This window comes from Hydra vulgaris, chromosome 15 (assembly GCF_038396675.1).
Source record: "Hydra vulgaris chromosome 15, alternate assembly HydraT2T_AEP".
NCBI lineage: Eukaryota > Metazoa > Cnidaria > Hydrozoa > Anthoathecata > Hydridae > Hydra > Hydra vulgaris.
In genome coordinates, this window is record NC_088934.1 from 52,777,501 (window position 1) to 52,797,769 (window position 20,269).

At 26.8% G+C, this 20,269-nt stretch overlaps 1 protein-coding gene across 1 annotated transcript in view; it reads right to left on the minus strand.

Annotated features, from left to right (window-relative positions):
• The window catches only part of LOC100199030 (eukaryotic translation initiation factor 2 subunit 2), a 21,751-nt gene extending 2,362 nt beyond the window's left edge, over nucleotides 1-19,389 (minus strand). The window contains exons 1-6 of the mRNA XM_065820415.1: nucleotides 19,258-19,389; nucleotides 10,820-11,077; nucleotides 8,968-8,995; nucleotides 2,673-2,731; nucleotides 2,321-2,526; nucleotides 2,108-2,193 (exon numbers count right to left, since the gene is read on the minus strand). Coding sequence (XP_065676487.1) covers nucleotides 2,108-2,193; nucleotides 2,321-2,526; nucleotides 2,673-2,731; nucleotides 8,968-8,995; nucleotides 10,820-11,077; nucleotides 19,258-19,278 — 658 coding nt within the window. The 5' untranslated portion in view covers nucleotides 19,279-19,389. The remainder of the gene's footprint in view (nucleotides 1-2,107; nucleotides 2,194-2,320; nucleotides 2,527-2,672; nucleotides 2,732-8,967; nucleotides 8,996-10,819; nucleotides 11,078-19,257) is intronic.
• Nucleotides 19,390-20,269: the final 880 nt, after the last annotated feature.

Below are 20,269 nucleotides of genomic sequence, written 5' to 3' on the forward strand. Positions count from 1 at the left end.
CAAAATGTATGCTTAAATTTTTCAATGTCTATAAAAAGTAAATGTTGCGGTTCTTCTTGCATGTTCTACCTAGATAGTCAATTGATGTATGTACTGAAGCCCATATCAACTACATGTTTCAGTACGACGTCATCAGTGTGCGTCTAATGCTGCATTTATGTGTGTATATATAGAAGGTTCCCATTTGCAAATGAGTCCAGAATTGAATAGAAAAAGTGACGAAAAATTGAACTACTCTTAGTTGCGCATCAATAAAAATTGATATTTTCTTTATCCATTTTAAATTGGTTTAATATTTAAATAGATGATTTTAGTATATAGAATGTGGTAATGGAACTAATTTGAAGTTTTTATTTTTGTGACTTAGCGCATTTTGCATATTGGTTCCCCAAATATATTGTCTGTATTCTTAAAATCATTGTTACAAGAAGCTAGAATGACCTAAACAAAACTGTACAATATTAAATAATAAAAACACAGTCGGACCGTAAAAAAGACTTCTTTTAAAAGTCTTTAGAAAGTTTTTTAAATGTTTTAGACGCCTTTTTTAGGTCCAGCGTCCACTGGGAACAACATTCTATACAATAATACACAATGAAATTAACATTAAAATTTGTAACTAATTTTGACACAATAAGAAATTATGATTAAAAAATAAATAAATTTCAATATTTCCGCAATTTTTTTGAATTTGAATTTCATTTTTTAAATAGTCTAAAACAGATGTTTTACAACAGATTTAAAAAGAAGAGTTTTCGTTCGGAATAAAGGATACATATTCCATATTCCAAACATATATCAAACCTAAAACAATAACATTCCCCTTTTTTAGTATTTTATATTAAATACAGACCTCTAGCTTAAAATTCAATTATAAAAAATTTTTGTTGTTGCTTTTTTTTACATTTTTTTATAAGGATATTACATTATGTTGGTACAGTGTGTGCAATATCTATTTATAAATTCCTGTCTCCTGGTATTAACTATATTGCAACTAATAAATGCAACAAAGATTGTTGTGAATAAAAAAAACAGTTGGTTAGAAGGTAGGTTGCAGCTATAAAGAATGTTTCCCTTTAACCAAGCTTGTAATTCTTTTTTTGATAATTAGAAATGCAGAATTTTAAATTTTAAACAGGGCGAAAAACTTTTTAAAAATAAACCACAGCAGCAATACCAGGACTAAAACATTTCTAAGTAACCCTTTAGTTTTGGTTCCAAAAAATAGTTTTCTTTTCATACCCTTTCCCTTGTCAGAACCTTGCTTTTGTTTGCCAATATTAATCCACAGATTTTATTCATTTAGAGGTAGCAACCTTAGCTTTAGTGTAGAGATTTTATAACTTTATTAAAAGTTAAAAAAAAAACTTGTAAAAAATAAAACTTCGTAAAATATTTGAACCTTTAAAAGTAGTTTTCAACTACTGTTAAAATATAATTCAATCACTGTTAAAATATTCTTTTCAAGCTAAAGCCAATGTGACTAAAGCCAATGAGACTGGGTTCAATTACAAGGATTTTATTTTATTATTTATTATTATTTTAGATTTTATTCTTTTATTTTTCTTAACACTAACAAAAAATCTTTTAGCTAGTTTTACATTGTTTTTTTTTTCAGGGTTTTAAAAAGTGTTCTACTTGCAATTAAATATTTTCATGGTTTTAATATATATTTTCTTAACTTTTAAAAATAATATTATTGGTCTTGTTTACTAATCAATTTATGCTTTAAAAACTGTTTAAGATAAGAAATTAAAAAAAATAAAATAAAACCATTTGATATTAGGCAAATTAGCACACCTACAGTTGTTATCTGATATCAAAAAGCACAAAAAGAAAAGCATTCCGTGAAAAAAAACAAAAAAAACCCCGTTGTATAACACTTAGGTTATTCAACTTCTTTGTTAACCTTCATAAAAATAAGTTATATGTTAATAAGTGAAAATGAATGCAAGAACTCACATTTGTTGTTAGATTATTAAAAATAACTAGATAACATAGACAAACAAAAGTTCTACAAACCATCTGGTTTGCAAATTTTTAATTCTAAAAGTTTTAAAAAGAAATAAATACTAAAGCAACGACAACAAAAATACAACCAACTTACTTATATATCGCCTAAGAACATTTTCTATGTGTTTTTGTTGAAATCTTCCTTTTATAATTAACTGATTTGTTCCGTCAACAGTACCACTAAATGAAATGTTAAACTTTAATATTTTGATAACAAATCAGTTGAATGAATTTATTATTAATGAATTATTATTATATTGTTATGAATTTAAAACCATGATTACATATTATTTAATTACTAAAATACCTTGTCCCTAATTCTGCTAATAAGAAAGCAAGCAGATGTTTAGGTTGTCTATGGAGAATTTTACAAATGTCAGTGAAGTTCACAAATGAAGTTTTCTTTGTTCCAACACGAACAACTTGGGGAGGTTTCATTACAAACTTTCGCTTGCCACCTTCAATCATATTTGGATTTTTAGCACGCATTATGTCAAATACACGCTTTAAAAGCTGAAACCAAAACAAAATATGGTATAAATTATTTTGCTAAAACATTCAGCAACATCAATGAAGGCAAAAAAATTCTTTAGTTTCAGCATGATTGAATGAAATATTTAAAAATAAAAATAAAATGTTAAAAAATAAAAATAAATCACTTCATCATAAGTGTATTCACGTGATTCATCTTCAGCAATTTGCTTTGCGGCAGCATCTTCTAAATTACAAAAACATTTAATAGTGAGACAAATTTTGAAACTGCACTTTGAAAAGTTTTCTAAACATTTTTTAGAATGAAAAAAGTTTTATTCTGAAACAGTATGATAAAACATGCAACAAATATTGTAAGCGCAAAATAAAACACAGCATGCAGAGAAGCAACAATAAATTTTCAAATAGAAAACATGAAAAATCTTTAAACTTTATTTTCATAGAAAAAAAAAAGAACTCATTCTAGACAATTCAAAAGACCAAAATAGCTTTTATTAATCTGAAAAGACTCAATAAAGGTTTATGGCAGTTTTGGAAATGAATTTTTCCAGAATATTCCCTGGTTTTCTCCCGATTTAAAGTATTTATTCCATAAGTTCAGATGGTTAAAAATATATAATTTTTTCTGATAATGTTTAAGGGTATAATTCTTTGACAACTAAACGTAATTATCTTAATCAATTAAATGTAATTCTCAATTAAATGTAATTATAAGTAACAGTTTTATTTTCTTTCTTTTTTATTTCATTTTCGTAGCTTTAGAAATAGATCTTGCATCTCATCAGCTTTCTCAACAAATTATATGAAGCCACCCTGCAGCCTTTCACAGGTTTTCTTCAATTGATTTTGCCTTGTTTCAACATCTTTTATTTTTATGTTTTTCTTTATACTTTTTTGACTTGTCTGTGATAGAACTTAAGTGGATTTTATACCTCTAGTAGAAAAATTTTAGATGGATGAACAATTTATTTATATTTTAATATAAATTTTATTATATATTTATATTTTTAAAATTATGTGCCTAAGATTATTTGACAGCATATGATCTTTGACCAAACTTCTTGCTGTTATTGATTTTCGATATTGAAAACTTCCTTCTAGTACTGTGCTACTTACACTGAAACCTTTTTAAACCATGTACTTTCAACCTTGGCTTGTTAAGTGTCAAAAATATCTTAGCGGTTGATGCTCATTATATTTAAGTAGCATTTCTTAAAATAAAAATTGTCCTTCTAGAAAATTGTAAAATATCTTGTGGTTTGCATAAGAAAATACTTATGCAAACCACAAGACATTTTTTAACTTTCTAGAAGGGTTTGTCTTATAATTAAATGAAGAAACTGGAGCAGTTAAAGTACATCTAGCAAACGTAGTAAACTTGGAGTAGGTAAATGAGAAATTGGCTTTCCAATTAGCTAGTGTCATGTGTCAGATCTCAAACTGGATGAAGCCATTTTATAGTTTATTACTTGAAGAATTAAGTACAGGGTGCATAAAAAGTTCGGGGCCATTTTTCTATAATGTTTTAAACAAAGTAGACAAAATTTTTATGCATCCTATGCAGTTTTTCAGATTTTACATAATGTAACCCCATTTGTAAACAATGTTTGTATTATTTTTTAGGAAAAATGTCTGAACTCAGACCCGCTATTTGAGCGAGGAAGAAGAGTGAAAGAAATTGTCCAACTTCTAAACATCAAACGTCACCAAACTGTATCCAAAGTCATTAAGCGATATCAAGAAACTGGGAGCTATGAAGACAGACAGAGAAGTGGACGTCCTCGGACTGCCAACACTCCAGCTAACCGGAAAAAGATCTTAGGTCGAATCAAAAGAAACCCATGAACACAGAAGAACTCAACAAGAAAAATGGCCAAAGCTGTTGGAATTTCTGAAGGGTCAGTCCGAAATATTCTGAAAGGAGCTGGATTAAAAGCCAGGAAACATGTTACAGCTCAATTACTTACAGAAGAGATGAAACAAAAACGTTTAAACCGATGCAGGAAGCTTCTGAAACGTTTTGGTGCTGGGCGACACCAAAAAATTCTGTTTTCTGATGAGAAATGGTTCGATGTTGAGCAAGCTCATAACAATCAAAATGACAGAAGTTGGTCTAAGGAACCCCTGCCACTCGAAAAAATAATCATTTCCCATCAACAGAAGCCACAGCAAGCGATGGTCTGGGCAGGAATCACCCACAATGGTAAAACTCCTCTCTTCTTTGTTCCAGATGGAGTCAAAGTTCGTGGTGCTGAATATCAAACGATGCTTAAAGAAAAACTTTTGCCTCGGACTCAGCAGCATTTTGGATATGAAGAATGGACATTTCAACAGGACGGTGCACCCTCTCACAAAGCTATACAGACTCAAACTTGGCTGGAAGAGAACTTTCCCGATTTTATCAAAGTTGACACCAGCTCTCAGAGACAGATTGGAGAATGGCCATCAAACACACCAGACTTGAACCCGTTGGACTACTCACTTTGGAGTATTCTAGAGAGCAAAGCTTGCATGAAACCCCATAGATCGATTAAAGAGTTAAAAAAAGACCTGATATAAGCCTGGAAAGAAATCCTAATGGAAACAATTGCTAAAGCTGTGAATGATTTTCCTAAGAGGTTAAAAAAGTACATCCAGGTAGAGGGAGGACATTTTGAGAATATGTAAATAACTATGTCTGACAAAATGTGTACATACATTCATAACCTGTGTACATACATTCACAACCTGTTTTGCAAATGAAATATACCGTGTTTTGTAAATGAAATACTGTGTTTTGCGAAGTGGCCCCAAACTTTTTACGCACCCTGTAGACCAATTTTCTAGACTACTGGTAAACCATTTTTAATTCAGCATTTATTTATTATTTTACCTCACCAAAAAAATAAAATGTATATTACAATTCAGCACACAAGTAAAATCAATAACGCATTGAATTTGTTATAAAAAAAAAAAATACAAGTGTGAATACCAGACAAGTAATGATAATAATGGGTTGGCCTGTAAATGTTGCTCAATCAACTTGAAATTTTGCAGGCCAAATACCTATACCAAATGGACAAAAACAAGCTATGTGGAGCATTGATTTTACAAACTTAAACTTTTCAGTATGGCTTTTAGACCACTTTAATATATATATATATATATATATATATATATATATATATATATATATATATATATATATATATATATATATATATATATATATATATATATACAGTGGTGGCCAAAAGTATGGAAAGTTTTTAAAATTACATTTTTTTTTATTTGTATTAAATAAAACCAAAATTATGTAACCCGAGTGTACTTGCAATAGTCTACTTTATATATACTACAAGTTTGAACTTGTCTTTTCTAAGACATTTTATTACATACTAATATTTCTTAATTTCGGTTGGACAAAAGTATGGAAACTTGTTCAAACTTGTCACTAAACATAAACAAATCTTATCATTTAAAATTAAAACGTATTAGAATTGACATCTTTGTTAGTTCATCATAGTTTACTTTTATATTAATCAGTATGGCACCGCGAAAATATTATTCTATTGATATTAAAAATAAAATAGTTGAGTATTTTAAAAACGGTAATAAACCAATTGATATTTCTCGAAATTTTCAAGTTCCAAAAGGTACAGTTTCAAAAATTATTAAAAAATTCAAAGAAAGGGGAACTGTGGAAGTGAAAATGAAACCTGGAAGACCAAGAAAAATAACAAAAAGATTGGATAAAGTTATAAAAAATACTTCTACAAAAGATCCTAGAAAGTCATCAAAGGATATAAAAGAAGAAATCTTGGAACAGCATGGAGTTTTATTATCTGACAGGACAGTTCGTAGAAGGTTAAATGATGCGGGCTTATTTGGAAGAGTGGCTGTCAAAAAATTGTTAATTTCTAAGAAAAATAAGATGGATAGATTATTGTTTACAAGGGAACATTTAAAATGGTCATAAGTTTCCATACTTATGACCAGGCCTAATTTTAAAATTTAATTTTTTTTTGTATATGTTAATAAAAAAAAAATGTTTTATTTTATTAAAAAGTTGTATTACGACTTCAATAAACATATGCATAATTGTAGTAAGTTTTTATAAATAAATAAAAAGCATTTTTGAAAAGTTTCCATACTTTTGGTCACCACTGTATATGTGTATATATATATATATATATATATATATATATATATATATATATATATATATATATATATATATACACACACATATATATATATATATATATATATATATATATATATATATATATATATATATATATATATATATATATATATATATACTCAAACACGCATCTATTTTTTTTAGATGTATACAATATACATTAAAATATAGATTTTTTTGTTTGAATATTGTTATTTTTATTTAAATAATAATATTATTTATTAGTAGCAGGCCTACATTTAGGATAATTGCATGTCTTTACATGTTACCTTCCCTCAAATTGCATACTTTTGTGAGCAATTTAGGGAAGATAACATGCAACATTATAAAGAAACTTTTATATGCTATTTCTTTAAAATATTGCATGCTTTTGCACGCTAAATTTTAAATTTTGTATGCTTTGAATGATTATATGGACAGCATATAGATTTAGAATTAAGCGATCGAGAATGTCAATATCTGGAAATATTTCTGGTCCTCATTTTTTTAAGTTTTTTAAATCCATGAACTCTGTTATTATCCTAAAATTCAATAATCAATATTTATATATATTTAATAAACAACCTGTCGAACTTTAATAGTTTACTCATACAAAAATTCATCAAACAAAGTTAGAAAACTAATCATCAAACAAAATTAGAAAAATAAACCAAGCAATAAAAATACAATATTAAAAAAAGTAAACACATAAAAGATATTTATGCATTCTAAGATTTATTGTGAATTGCAATAGTTCAAAAGAATTTAGCAACCATGAAATATTTAAACTAGTTGCAATACAAATTTCTATAATATATTTTTATCTTATTTAACTATATAAATATATATATACAAAATAACCATAAAAATACTTGTAAAAAGCAAAACAAAACAAAAATCTTTTTATTAATTAATTGAATAATTAACAACATTTAATGATTAAAAGTTGTAGTTTCCTGTTGAATTAAGCCATCATGAATTGCAATATCTGAAAATATTTCTGGTCCTCATTTTTTCATACTTATACTATTGGCTGATCTTAAAATTAATGCACATATTTTTGGACCACTAGTTTGGTTGTTTTCAAGAGTAAGAGATAGTAAAGATTCTTCAAGTTTTTAATATTATTCATATTTATTGTACTTTTTCTCAATGCATTTTTACTTCAATTAAAATTTAGTTTTTGGAGCATGCAAGAAAAGATACAGAAAATTGAGAATGAGTTATGGTTGATGGAACTATAGATGAAAGCTTCTTTGAGCAGCGGTCATGATAGCATTTGTAGAAAGGAGAAAGGGATGCAACTTTACGACAATGGGAAAGAGGCTCAAGCTTGGCAGATAGACCAGGTCCAACTACGTTTACAATCTGTGTATAGAAGAGAAAGAGCATCATTAGAAAAAGCAGCCCAAATATGACAACAGTATTCCATACAGAGACGAATAAGAGATTTGTAGAGGTAGAGAATGGAATCAGGAGAGAGAAAATGGCAAGCATGATTTAGAGAAGCAACCTCAGCAGATGTTAATTTAGCAATCAATTGTATATATAGTTTCCATTAAAGTTCAGTAGTAAACGATAATCCAAGAAGACGTAAAGAAGAGGACTCAGTGAGAAGGTTGCCATTCATTAATATAGGAATGTTGACAGTACTTTGATAGTTGTTTGCAGTAAATAACTGAGCTTTGTTGGAGTTAAAATTTACAAGTCACTGTGAGCCAACCAGTTACAGAAGTGAGATCAGATTCAAGGTTGGCAAACTGTTCTAAGCGATCAAAAAGACTTTTTGTCAAGACAGGAATATAAAGTCAAGTCATCAGCAAAGAGAGCTACTTTAGATGTAAGGTTGTCGGGAAGATCATTAATGTAAGGGTAACCCAGAAGTTACCGGAAATAAAGAAAAATTATTAATTTTTTAATTTTTTTTTTATATATACTTGAAATTAACTAGTGTTTAAACAAACAATAAATTTTTGCAGTCGTAAATTTATTTTATCCCACTAGCTTTTGCAAGATGCTAAATTGACCCTTTTATTAAGACAGTTTACAAGATTTTTGATTAACTGAGAATTTGAAGACCAGAAATATTTCCAGATTTTAAAGTTCGTAATCACTTTTTGGCAAAAAAATCTTTTTCAAAGCAAATCAATTTTGGCCTTGAAATAAAACAAAAATAGTAAATTTTAAAAGACTTTTTTAAAATATTATACAAAAACTAACAACAAACAAAATGACTTAAAAAATGTAATATAATAGATTAAGTATATAATAAAAAATGTAATAACAACAAATTTTACCATCTGTTTGCACTTCTGATCCAACACTCTAAAAATAAATTGATTTTTATTAATATGTAAAACTTAAAAAACAATTAATGCACAAAATATATCAATACTGTGCAGACATAAAAATGCAACGCGTATTTTTGTGTATGTGTTCAAAGAGACATTTTTGTATCCCTACAAACATTTTGCCAGTGGGTTGATTCTGTAATATAAAAAGTCAAAATTATCATAAAATTATTGTTAAACCTATTATTAAATTTAATAACTAATTTATCAATTCTGCATCATCAAACTTGGATTTTATTCACACCTTTTAACTAAATAGCAAGTCAAACTAAAATTTCAGCGTTGTTGTGATGCTTGATGACAGGTTTCTAAGTTGTTTGAATTATACAAGTCATTACCAGCTTAGAGAAATTGCTAAATACGAAGTAATGTTTACATAACTAATACAAAACATCAAACTAAGACAAAACATTCTGATTAGTGTGTTTGCAAGCGCTGTCAAAATTTTCTTTAAAAATGAATCACTTAAAAGAGTGTAAACTAAAAGTGTGTAAAACCGTGATATGAAAAATTAATGTACTAGAATGTTTGCAACATTGGTAATATTCTGTTGACTTTCTTGTCTGACTAATTTTGCTGATTGTATATAGCTGAATTATTGCATTTTAAATAGCACAAATAATAACTAATAAATACTAATAATTAATAACATAATAATGTTTAAATATACAAAATAACAATTATTTATATATTTAAACATATTTAAATGTGTTTTTAATAATACAACTAAAATGATATTAAAATATGTTATAAGTAAATATTGATTTTATCAGTAAGAGGATTTATTTTAATCTGTCTTGTTTAGGTAACCTAATAGTCAAGTGGCCTAAAATAAATTTTATGCTTTTTGTGCTCTTGCTCAGGGAGATTTCATTAACATATTAAAATATATTATTATTATATTCAACTTTTATTTTAATAATTGATAATAAATATACTAATTATTATTATAAATATTTTTTAATCATTATTTTATAGAAATGGGTTTCTATTATTATTCAATTTATATTATTTATTCATATTCAGATTTCTTAATTTACTAATTGGCTTGGAAACAATAGTTTATTTAATTACAAAAAACATATACATATTTTTATTTGTTAATCAAAAAAGCTAACATGTTTTTTTAACAGATTTAATTAAACGAAGCAAAAGAAAGTTTACTGGTTGTTTAGTTTTAATAGAAATATTTATGCAGAATTTGCAGAAAAATATAGAAGTGGGAAACTAATTATTATATTTTGATAATATTATTTAAATTAGATCTTGTATTTTGATATATTAAGACGAGTGTGCATTGAAAATTAACTATAAAATTGCTTTAAAACAGTTGATCAACAACCAGACGAATTGACTCTCTTTAAAATAATTTTACGCGCCTTGTCAACATTTCAAAATTTTGTGAACATTTGTGAACATTTCCAACATTTCAAAATGTCAACATTTCCAACATTTCAAAATTTAATTGAGGAGCCAAAAATACTCTGGATGTTCTTATCAAAGATGAGTTAGACCGTGTCTTGGTAAAATCTTTTTGTGTTCAAGATATAATTTTGTTATTTTTGAATATTTAAAAAAACAACCTAATTTTAAACTAATATTTTAAAATAAAACTTTATTTTAAACTTTATAAGTTTAAATAATTTAAAACTTACTTTGTATCTTTTTAATTATAAAGTTACATTTTAAGATCTTTTTAAGAAATAAGCATACCCTAAAAATCTTATTAAAAAAATTACAATTTCTATCAACTAAAAAAACAAAGACAAGATAAGAAGAGATAGATTAATTTACTTACTGGCAGTGCTTCACCCAATGAATCAATTTCAAAAAGAGCCTGGCCTCTTTTCTTTTTTTTCTTCTTTTTTGAGCTTGAAAAGTCATCGACATCAAGATCTTCTGTAATAGCTGATTTCTCTGTTTTTCGCTTTTCAATGTCTAAATTTTCTTCTACTTTTGGTTGTTCTATTGGAGCAGCAGGTTCAGGAGTATCTAGATCATCTAGGTTGATGGGAACCTTTTTCTTTTTCTTTTTTTTCATAGTTGGATCAAAGAGCTAAATGTGAAAGATAATTTTACAACCAATAAAAAAATGTACTCATTTTAAGCTTACATAATTATGCACAAAAAATGTAATAACTTATCAGTTAATAAAGTAATGCTGTAATTGTAGAATCCTTATTAAATAACTTTTCAAAGAAAACAGTAAGCAGTAAACTTTATATTGCAGAAGTAAGCAGTAACTTTATATTGCAGAAGTAAGCAGTAAACTTTATATTGCAGAAAAACAGTTAATCATATAACTTAATGAAATTGATATATAAAGCTACAAAACCATTAAAATATCACACAGTAAGAAAAACTAAAATACCCATCAATTTTAACAACTGATGTGTTTATTAAAATAAAAATTTAATATCTATTTTAGTTGGAATTACATAAACTCGTCAGGTTTCAACACTTTTTATTAGTTGTTAACTTAAACTATTTTGCTAATATTTTTCTAAATTCACAAAGGGAAAGTCCACGACACAACATGCTATAACTGTTTTGTAGTAAAAAAAAAAAATAAAAAAAAATAAAAAACCTTTAAAGGCTTTGCATGCTTTTGTGATGACAAATGGTATATACTGTTAGCACTTAAAATTTGTGATGAAAAACAAGAATCTAATGTAAAGTTTATGCATCAAAACAAATTAAATTTGAAATAGCCTAATGATGTCAGCATTGAGTTCTGTTTGACAAAGTAAAATTTTCATTTATCTTTGTTTGCACAGTAACAAAAGCTACAAATTTTTGACGAGGAGTTATAAGGATTGCAACATTTCACAATTTTCCACTTAATTGAGGGTGTAGGCATTTTGTCTTTTATGTTCCAAATTTCTTTAGATAACTCAGTATCATTTTTATATTTATTAATGTTAAAAGGTTTTACACCATCAATTAAGTGGAAAACTGTGAAACATTGCAATCCTTACAATTCCTTGTCAAAAATTTGCAATCTTTGCTTATACCAAAAATTCCTTATTTTAACATATAAAGGTGAAAACTTGTTAAATAAATGAAATGAGCTGATTTAAAAATGCAAGCACAAGAATAAATTCCTCTTATCTTTTTTTACACCAGTGATTAGCTAATATTTTGTTTTTTATTTGGTTGCCATCAAGTGTCTTTTAGCAATGTAAAGATACTACACAGTATTTTGTAATTTTTAGCGGTTTTCATTGTTTTTGATTTTGTACTCTATGGCTGATGATTGCTGTATAGGCATAAAACTTAAAGTACCATAGAAAAAGTTGTTTTTTCTTTGTTAATATATATATATATACAGGGCTCAAAATAAGCGCCGCACATTGTCTGGTGAAAAACCATATCTATCAGTTATTTTGACCGACCCATATTTTATGTGCATTCATTTTCTAATCATTTTAGTCGTTTCAAAATTATTAATAAATTCAGTATTGTATATAAACTTTATTTTTTAACTTTTTATTTTTTGCTGCTGAAAAATAAAGAAAAAAAAGAAAAAGAAATATATCAAAAGATGGTAGATGAAATTATGATAAGACTATTTAAAAGTTGAACACACAGCTACGTTAATAAAATACGTCATCTTTTTGAGTCAATTCAATTTTTAAAAGAGGCCAAAGCATTAAATTTTTTTGAATTTTTATCATTTATAATAAAACCTTGCAACTAGTTATTTAAAATTATTGTTTAGTATTTATTTTTTGTCTGATGGTTTTTATAAATTTTAAACAAATATTTTAGCTTTTAAAACGTCTTTTAAATTTATTTTATAAAAATTTTTATGTAATAGTTACTTTAATGCTTATAGAAACCAATACTTTTTATTACACAACTTAATTTGAGTTGTTACATAATGTTTGTTTTCGCGCTAGAAACTTTTGCTATTAAAAATGTCTATAAAATTAAACCTAGAAAAACTTTGAAAAAGTTTATAAACAAAATACAAATTTATATAAATCAGGGCTCGAATTAAGTAATCACAAATTGCGATATCAGGAAATACTTCCGGTCTTTAAATTTTAAGCTTTTTAAAAACCGAAAAACTGTTTTGATCACTAAACTCAATAGATATTATTCAGTAAAAAATATTTACGTTGATTATAATATAAAATCTTATTGTAAAACAATATTATTACTATTATTTATATTATTATTAAAGATTATAATATAAACTTTAATATTTTAATTTATCTTACAAAACATCAGATAAAACTAGAAAAATAAAGCACAATAAAATACGATATAAATATTAAAAAACAACTGCTAATCACAACAATCTAAAGGAATTTAGCAGTGTCAAATATTATAAATAAAAGAAATTATTAAATAAGATATGAAATGCTTTTATATCTTATTTAAATTTTATTCAATATTTTCTTATAAATTAAATGCTCCTAACACTTTTGCTGATGTGTCTGATAGTCTGACAAAATTAAAAGACAGAGGAGTTTAAAAATATATAAAAACTTATTCAAACTTTTTATAGTTATTTTAAAACAAAAAAAAAAAGAAACTCTAGTAACATAATTTAAAAAATATCTTTTTTATTATTATTTTTATTATCAATTAATTAATTCTAATTTAAAACATTAAAATTTTTATATTAATAACTCCTTAAACTTTCCCCCTGAATATTATTTTTTTTAATGTTTCATACAATAAGCAAGTAGCTTTAGCATAATCTTTAATTGGTTGATTTTTTATACAATGTTTCATACAGTGCGCAAATAACTTTAGCATAGTTTTTCATTGCTTGATTTTTAAATTACCGTGAAAGTTTTTCGAACCTTTAGTTATAACAATTTTTGTCTTAATAACTTTTTTTATTTATTTTTTATCCCTAAATTACCTTGTGTAATAATTAAAAATATGTAAATTTTGACTGTTTTTTTTTTTTTGTAGTAGTTAATTTATTGTTTTGTGTTTTCATTAATTTTTGCAATATAATAAATTGTTTACGGTTTTTAAAAAAATTAGGAATTTAATGACCAGAAATATTTCTGGATATTGCAATTGGCAACCACTTAGTTCAAGCCCTGTAAAATTTTTTTTTTTTTTTTTTTTAGTATTCACCTCCTTAAAGCCAAGAAGGCCACTACAGATGAGGAGGCTACTTAATAGTGGTTATAATCTTCTCTCAACTCTATAACTCCGAAACACGAACCTCGACGAACAAGGCCGCTACGCGGAGAAACAGGTTGAGCGCGGTACTACCAGGGACGTGGTGGGGATCGAACTCGGAACCTCTCGCTTATGAAGCAAGCGCTTTACCACAACACCACTACTGCATTTAATGTAATTATGTATAAATGTAATTATGTATAACATTCTTTGATAATTTAAATTAAATGTTTTTACTGTAAACATTATAATTAATTTGTTACTTTATCTAATAAAGTAATAAGTAAACTTAATAATTTATGTATTTAATATATTTATATAATAATTTATGTACTTAATAATTTTGTATTACTAATATACATTTTTACTACATATTTAATTATGTATTTAATAATTACATAGTGTATATATTTAATATATTTACGTAATAATTTATGTATTTAATAATTTACAAAGCATTTTGCATAGTATAGTATTTTTAAAGATTCTAATATAAACATATTTTCATCTTTTTGTTTTTATTTTCAGTTCATTTCAGTTGTCAAAACATATTGCGTAAAAACAAATTATTTTATGCGTGAATAAATACATCTATTTTAAACCCAATTAAAAACGTAACAAAAAATAACTTTCGCTTCAAGTTTGAGTTTTATTTTATTGCTTAAATATTTTCTTTTTCGTAAGGAATTCTTTTCTTTTTTCATTATTATTATTATCTTAAGTTTCTTCCTAGTTCAAGTTTAAACTATGAAGAAAGTTTCTTTTTTCAGCGCATTTCTAAAATGTTTAAAAATTTAAAACAGTCATGGTCAAGTTGTCAAAAAATAAAATCATTTGCGTGGTCAGCAATAGCGCTTGATTGCACGCCATTCCTGTCCAGGCCTGATACAGACAAAAATATTACTATGGCATGTACAAACAAAATTATATTTAAAGCAAATCTAGAAAAAGGAACACTTTTATTGAATCTTTTTTTGAAACTAATTGTATAACACAAATAGCTTTAACTAATAAAATACTTGCTCAATAGTATAGTATAGTAGGTAGAAGTACTTAACTATTTTTTGAGGAGAGGAACTCTAAAATGATGGCTTAAACACTAAAAAATTAAAGCTTTTATGTAAAAATTCAATTTCAAAATGATGTAACACTTTTTATAAGTTTTTTGATGCCCTATACAAAAAGAAGTATGCCTTAAAATGCCTAAAAGATACAACTCTGTTATTTTCCATATGGTTTTATATACAACAAACTACTTATTACAAAAAAAAAAAAAACTGCAAGGTTTTCTTTTTGAATCAGATTTATTTGCATTAAAAGTTTTATAAAAAAAAAACTAAGAAAAATTAAATTGATATCATTTAAGGATGATGGACTAGAAGATAAAGATAATGAACTTTCTATAAACAAGTTGTTGAAAAAAAATCTCAACTTTTCTTTGATGCCAATGAACATAAGTCCTGTCAAAATGCATGCTGTGATTAGTCACCTAAGAGTTGCTCTCAGTAGAAAGAAATTATTACATATTCAAAAAGCAGTAGAGTTAGGTATTACAAGGACTTTAAATATAGATCCAGATCAGCTAAACAAAAAGCAAATGACATGGATATATCTAATGGAAAAATTAAAGAAAAAATGTTAATCTCCTATCGGAATCAGAAAATTCAATTACTGATGCTGGTTCCAATATCTTGGTCTAACAAATGTTTAGAAAAACCATTTAACATTATTAATTATATGGTGCAGATATCACACAAACTGCTGCAGAAAAATAAAGAAAAAAAAAGAAAAAGAAATATTTCAAAAGACTGTAGATGACATGTCTGATAAAAAAAGATTTTGAGTATAGCTCGAGGATCTCATATGCAAAAGCGTTTGATTCTCTCAAATCTAAAATAACTGTATGTTAAGTTTAAAACCAGTTATCCTGATATTAAAACTTGTTTTTTTAACTTTTGCTCATATCATCTAAAATAACATTACAGTAGAAGCATCTGGTACGCATGCAGTATATGTGTGCACCTACCATCAAAATGTAAAGTTAATGATCAGTTGAATTATCAAAGGATAATCATAAACTTATTGATATACTTTTTTTGTAATAGGGCTAACAAGAATTGCATGATGCATTGTTGCCCTTTGTGTCCAGAATATTCTATATCAAGACACTATATTGAAAATGATTTATACTTTCAAGAAAATATTGATGAAGATGATGATTATTGTATAGATTACAAACAATGGAAGACAACAGCAGATCTGAGCTAGCAAGTCTAACAGAAATCACAAGTACCTTTACTAATACTCTAATAAATAAGTTACAAAAACTTACTATTGATTCTTACATTGAAAAAGTCAAGCTGTTTTTTAAAGGAATTTAAAAAATGAGTTAAGTAGTACTGAGGTTATTGTCCTTTTTGATTTCTCAGAAAATGATGAGTTTGTTGTACAAGACAAAGTTTTCATTGGAACAAAATTCAAGCAACATTGCATCCATCAGTAGTTTATTGTAAGATAAATAATCTCCTCAAATGTGAATCAATATGTTTCATCTCAGATGATTTTCTGCATGACATTAAAATCAATCTTTCTTATCAAATAAAAACTGTTCATTACTTTTCAATTGATAGAGTTCATCGAACAATAACAAATCATATGCTTACAACATCTGCTATGTTTTATTTTTGCCAAAATGAAATCATAGGAATTAGTTTTTTTACATATCTAATGAGTCAAATATGAATTCACGAAGTGAAATGGAGAAAAGATATGCAACAACAAAAATGTTACAAGGCAATCGCAGTAGTGTTTGAATGTTTGATATATGATAACAATCCATGTCCAATCCACTTATTGTTAATGATTTTGTATTGTCACAGGAAGACAATACAAAATCAGTGAAAAAGCATTAAAGAAAGCCGGGCAAACTTTGAACCAGAGAACTAATTTTTTAAGAAACTGTTTAAAATAATTAATTTTTATTGCTTTGTTTTAATTTTTCTTATAATTTAATTATTTCTGGGTTATGTTTGGTTTATTTTTGTAACTTTGATATTTTTTGGGTTTAGTACTATAAAACTTTAATCATAAATAAATCTGATTTAAAAAAGAAAACCCTGGCAGTTTTTTTGTATTATGGTGTTTGTCACCATAAAGAACATTAGGAAAACATTTCAGAATCATATCTTAAGACATCTCAAGATTTTCAACATTTTTTTGTATTTTACATCAAAAAACTTACAAAAAGTATTACATTATTTTGAAATTGAATTTTCATATAGAAGCTTTGATTTTTTAGCGTTTTAGCCATCATTTTTGAGTTCCTCTCCCTCAAATATAGTTAGGTAAAAATTTTCAATACTATTGAACATGAATTTCATAAGTTAAAGCTAGTTGTTTTATACAATTAGCTTAAAAAATAAATGGCACTGAAAAAAAAATCCACAAAAAAGATTAGAACTAAGTATCGATATCTCTAAAACCAGAAGGACTCAGACTTTAAAATTTGGAGTGAAGCTTTTTTTTTATTAATGTAAGCTTGAATTTAAAAAATCATTAAAATGATCAGAAAAAGATAGCACTGTGCCAAAAAAAAAAAATTTTTAATGTGTTGATTTGACATGAAATGACCTATTTTTCTTCTCCTAAAACTAAAGGGATATTGTTTCTGTAGCATGATCTTTAATTGGATAAAAGATTTTTTGAGCAATAAAAAACAAAATGTTATTCTTGGTGACTCCTCTTCTAATCAGATAGATGTACTGGGTGGAGTTTCTCAGGGCTCGGTTATTGCTCCACTTTTGTTTTTAATTTTTATTAATGACATGCATGAGTTTTTATCTAACTTCTGCAGATTATTTGCTGATGACAATCAATTATAAAAATCAAAAGCTTATCTGATCTAGGCCAAGTCCTAAAGGATATAGATGTCTTAATACATTGGTCTAAACTTTGGAGGATAAATTTGAATATAAATAAATGTAAAGGAATGAGATTTAATGGTGTTTTCGATGTTTTAGACCACTCTTTTAGTATGCTTGATTGACCAAACACTCTTATTCCTTTTGAAAATGTTGATATTGAAAAGTCACTAGGAATTTATTTTAATAATTTATTTAAGTGATCTGATCAATGTTTTTTGTTCAATTTATTTAAGTGGTCTGATAATGTAGAATTAAAAACTAACAAGAAACTTGGTATTTGTAAAAGAACTTTTATAATTGGAATCCAATAATATTTTTAAAACTATACAATACCTACATATGCCTGCTGCTTGAGTTTTGCACTCCAGTATGGAGCCCCTATTTAAAGAAAAAAATTCAGAGCAAGTAAACTAGTTCCTCAATAAAGAACTAAGAGCCTTAATTGGCAAGTTTGGGACTTTCAATGAATGAGTGGCAATTTAATTCAGTATTTCAAAATGTAGAAGAATTTTAATGAAGTCAAGTTCCTAAATCCAAATATCCAGTTGCTCTTTAAACATATCATTATCAGAAAAATTTCAAATTATTTGCACAGAAATGATTTCCTACCAAATAGAACTGCATCTCAATAGAGTGACTTGCATTCTTTTGTTGTTTCCTCGCATTTTGTAAACGCTTTTAAAAGCAAATATAGTTTTCGTCGTTCCACTAGAATAAAGTCTACTATAGAAGGGCCTCATTAGATGTCCAGCTCATAGAAGGTAACTACTTTAATAGTAGAACATTTATAAAATTAGTAATAATACAATATTGATATAAACAACAATTATATATGCATTCTTTATTTTTCCTTTTTTTCTTGATAAATGTTTATTTTTTGCTGTTTCCTGTTGACCACGATCAAATTTTCAAACTCTATTTAATAGAAACGCCTTAACTCTCAGACACCTGAAGACTTCAGATGTACTGAGAATCTAAATTTAAGAGTGCACAAATCTCACTAATGCTCAAAAACCATTCTAGATTCCCCCTAATTTTTCTTACTAAATTTGATTTCGAGAATTTGCATGACTATGTTCGTATAAATGGTAAGAGTTGTCTTTAATACTTTGTTTAATTTAAAAAATTACGAAAAATGAAGAGAATTATTAAATATGCTCACTTGGTCAGTATCTTCTGACATTTTGTAAAACCCAATCAAGTCAAGCTGATACACGCCAGGATGTCTATAAAATTTTAAATCAATATGCTCACGATTGCGTCTCGATTACTTGCGACTTTAACTCGATGGATCATAAACAAAACGCAGTCACTCGAATAAATCGAAAAAAACGAAAAGGCGGAGGAGGAGGAAAGAGGAGGTGGAGGGCGGAGTGATGGTGAGGGAAGAAAGATAAACATAACAATGAGAAACATATCAAATTATGAATGTTGTTTTATTTCAATTCTCTTCAGAAATCCAAAATCTTTTGCCTATATTCTTCAAAGATAACATTTAATACCCTCAAAAAAAAGATATACTTTAACTAAAAGAGTTCCATTTTTTATTTTTTAGTTAATATTATGCTTATTAAATACTTTTCAGTTATAATTTTATGATATTAACACAGGATATGTACTAAAAAGTTGTTAATAAAAATTTGTTGAGACGCTTTTAAGTTTTAAGTTTAAACATGCAAGCATTTTTTCAAAATTTTATTACAGCCAATGTCTTTAGAAAAAGTATTTAACAATGTTTTAGATTAAGTTGTTTTACAAGCCTTATTGTTACTCTAAAGTTTAAAACATGCCTCTTTTATGTAACATTAATGACTATTAAAATACTGTTAATGAAGTTTTCCACTTTTATCTAGTTTTTTATGCTAAGACGTGCACCGACACGTTTGTACTCGTGTCCAGTATTTATAACCTATTTAGGTGCTTCACGAAATCTTATCGGTATTATAAAAGAGTACCGTGGAATAGTATTTAATCAGGAAGTTTACGCCTCCTTCCTTATGAATAATGCATTCATGGCCAGAGTCAGCTTCAAACCGCGGATCTCCAGCCAGAAATTTAACTCCTACGCCACTGCTGCAATTTTGAAGATGTTGATTACAATATTACCAGAATCTTGTAATCTGCAGAATGTTCTTTTTACCAGAATATTGTAATCTGCAGAATGTTCTTCTATT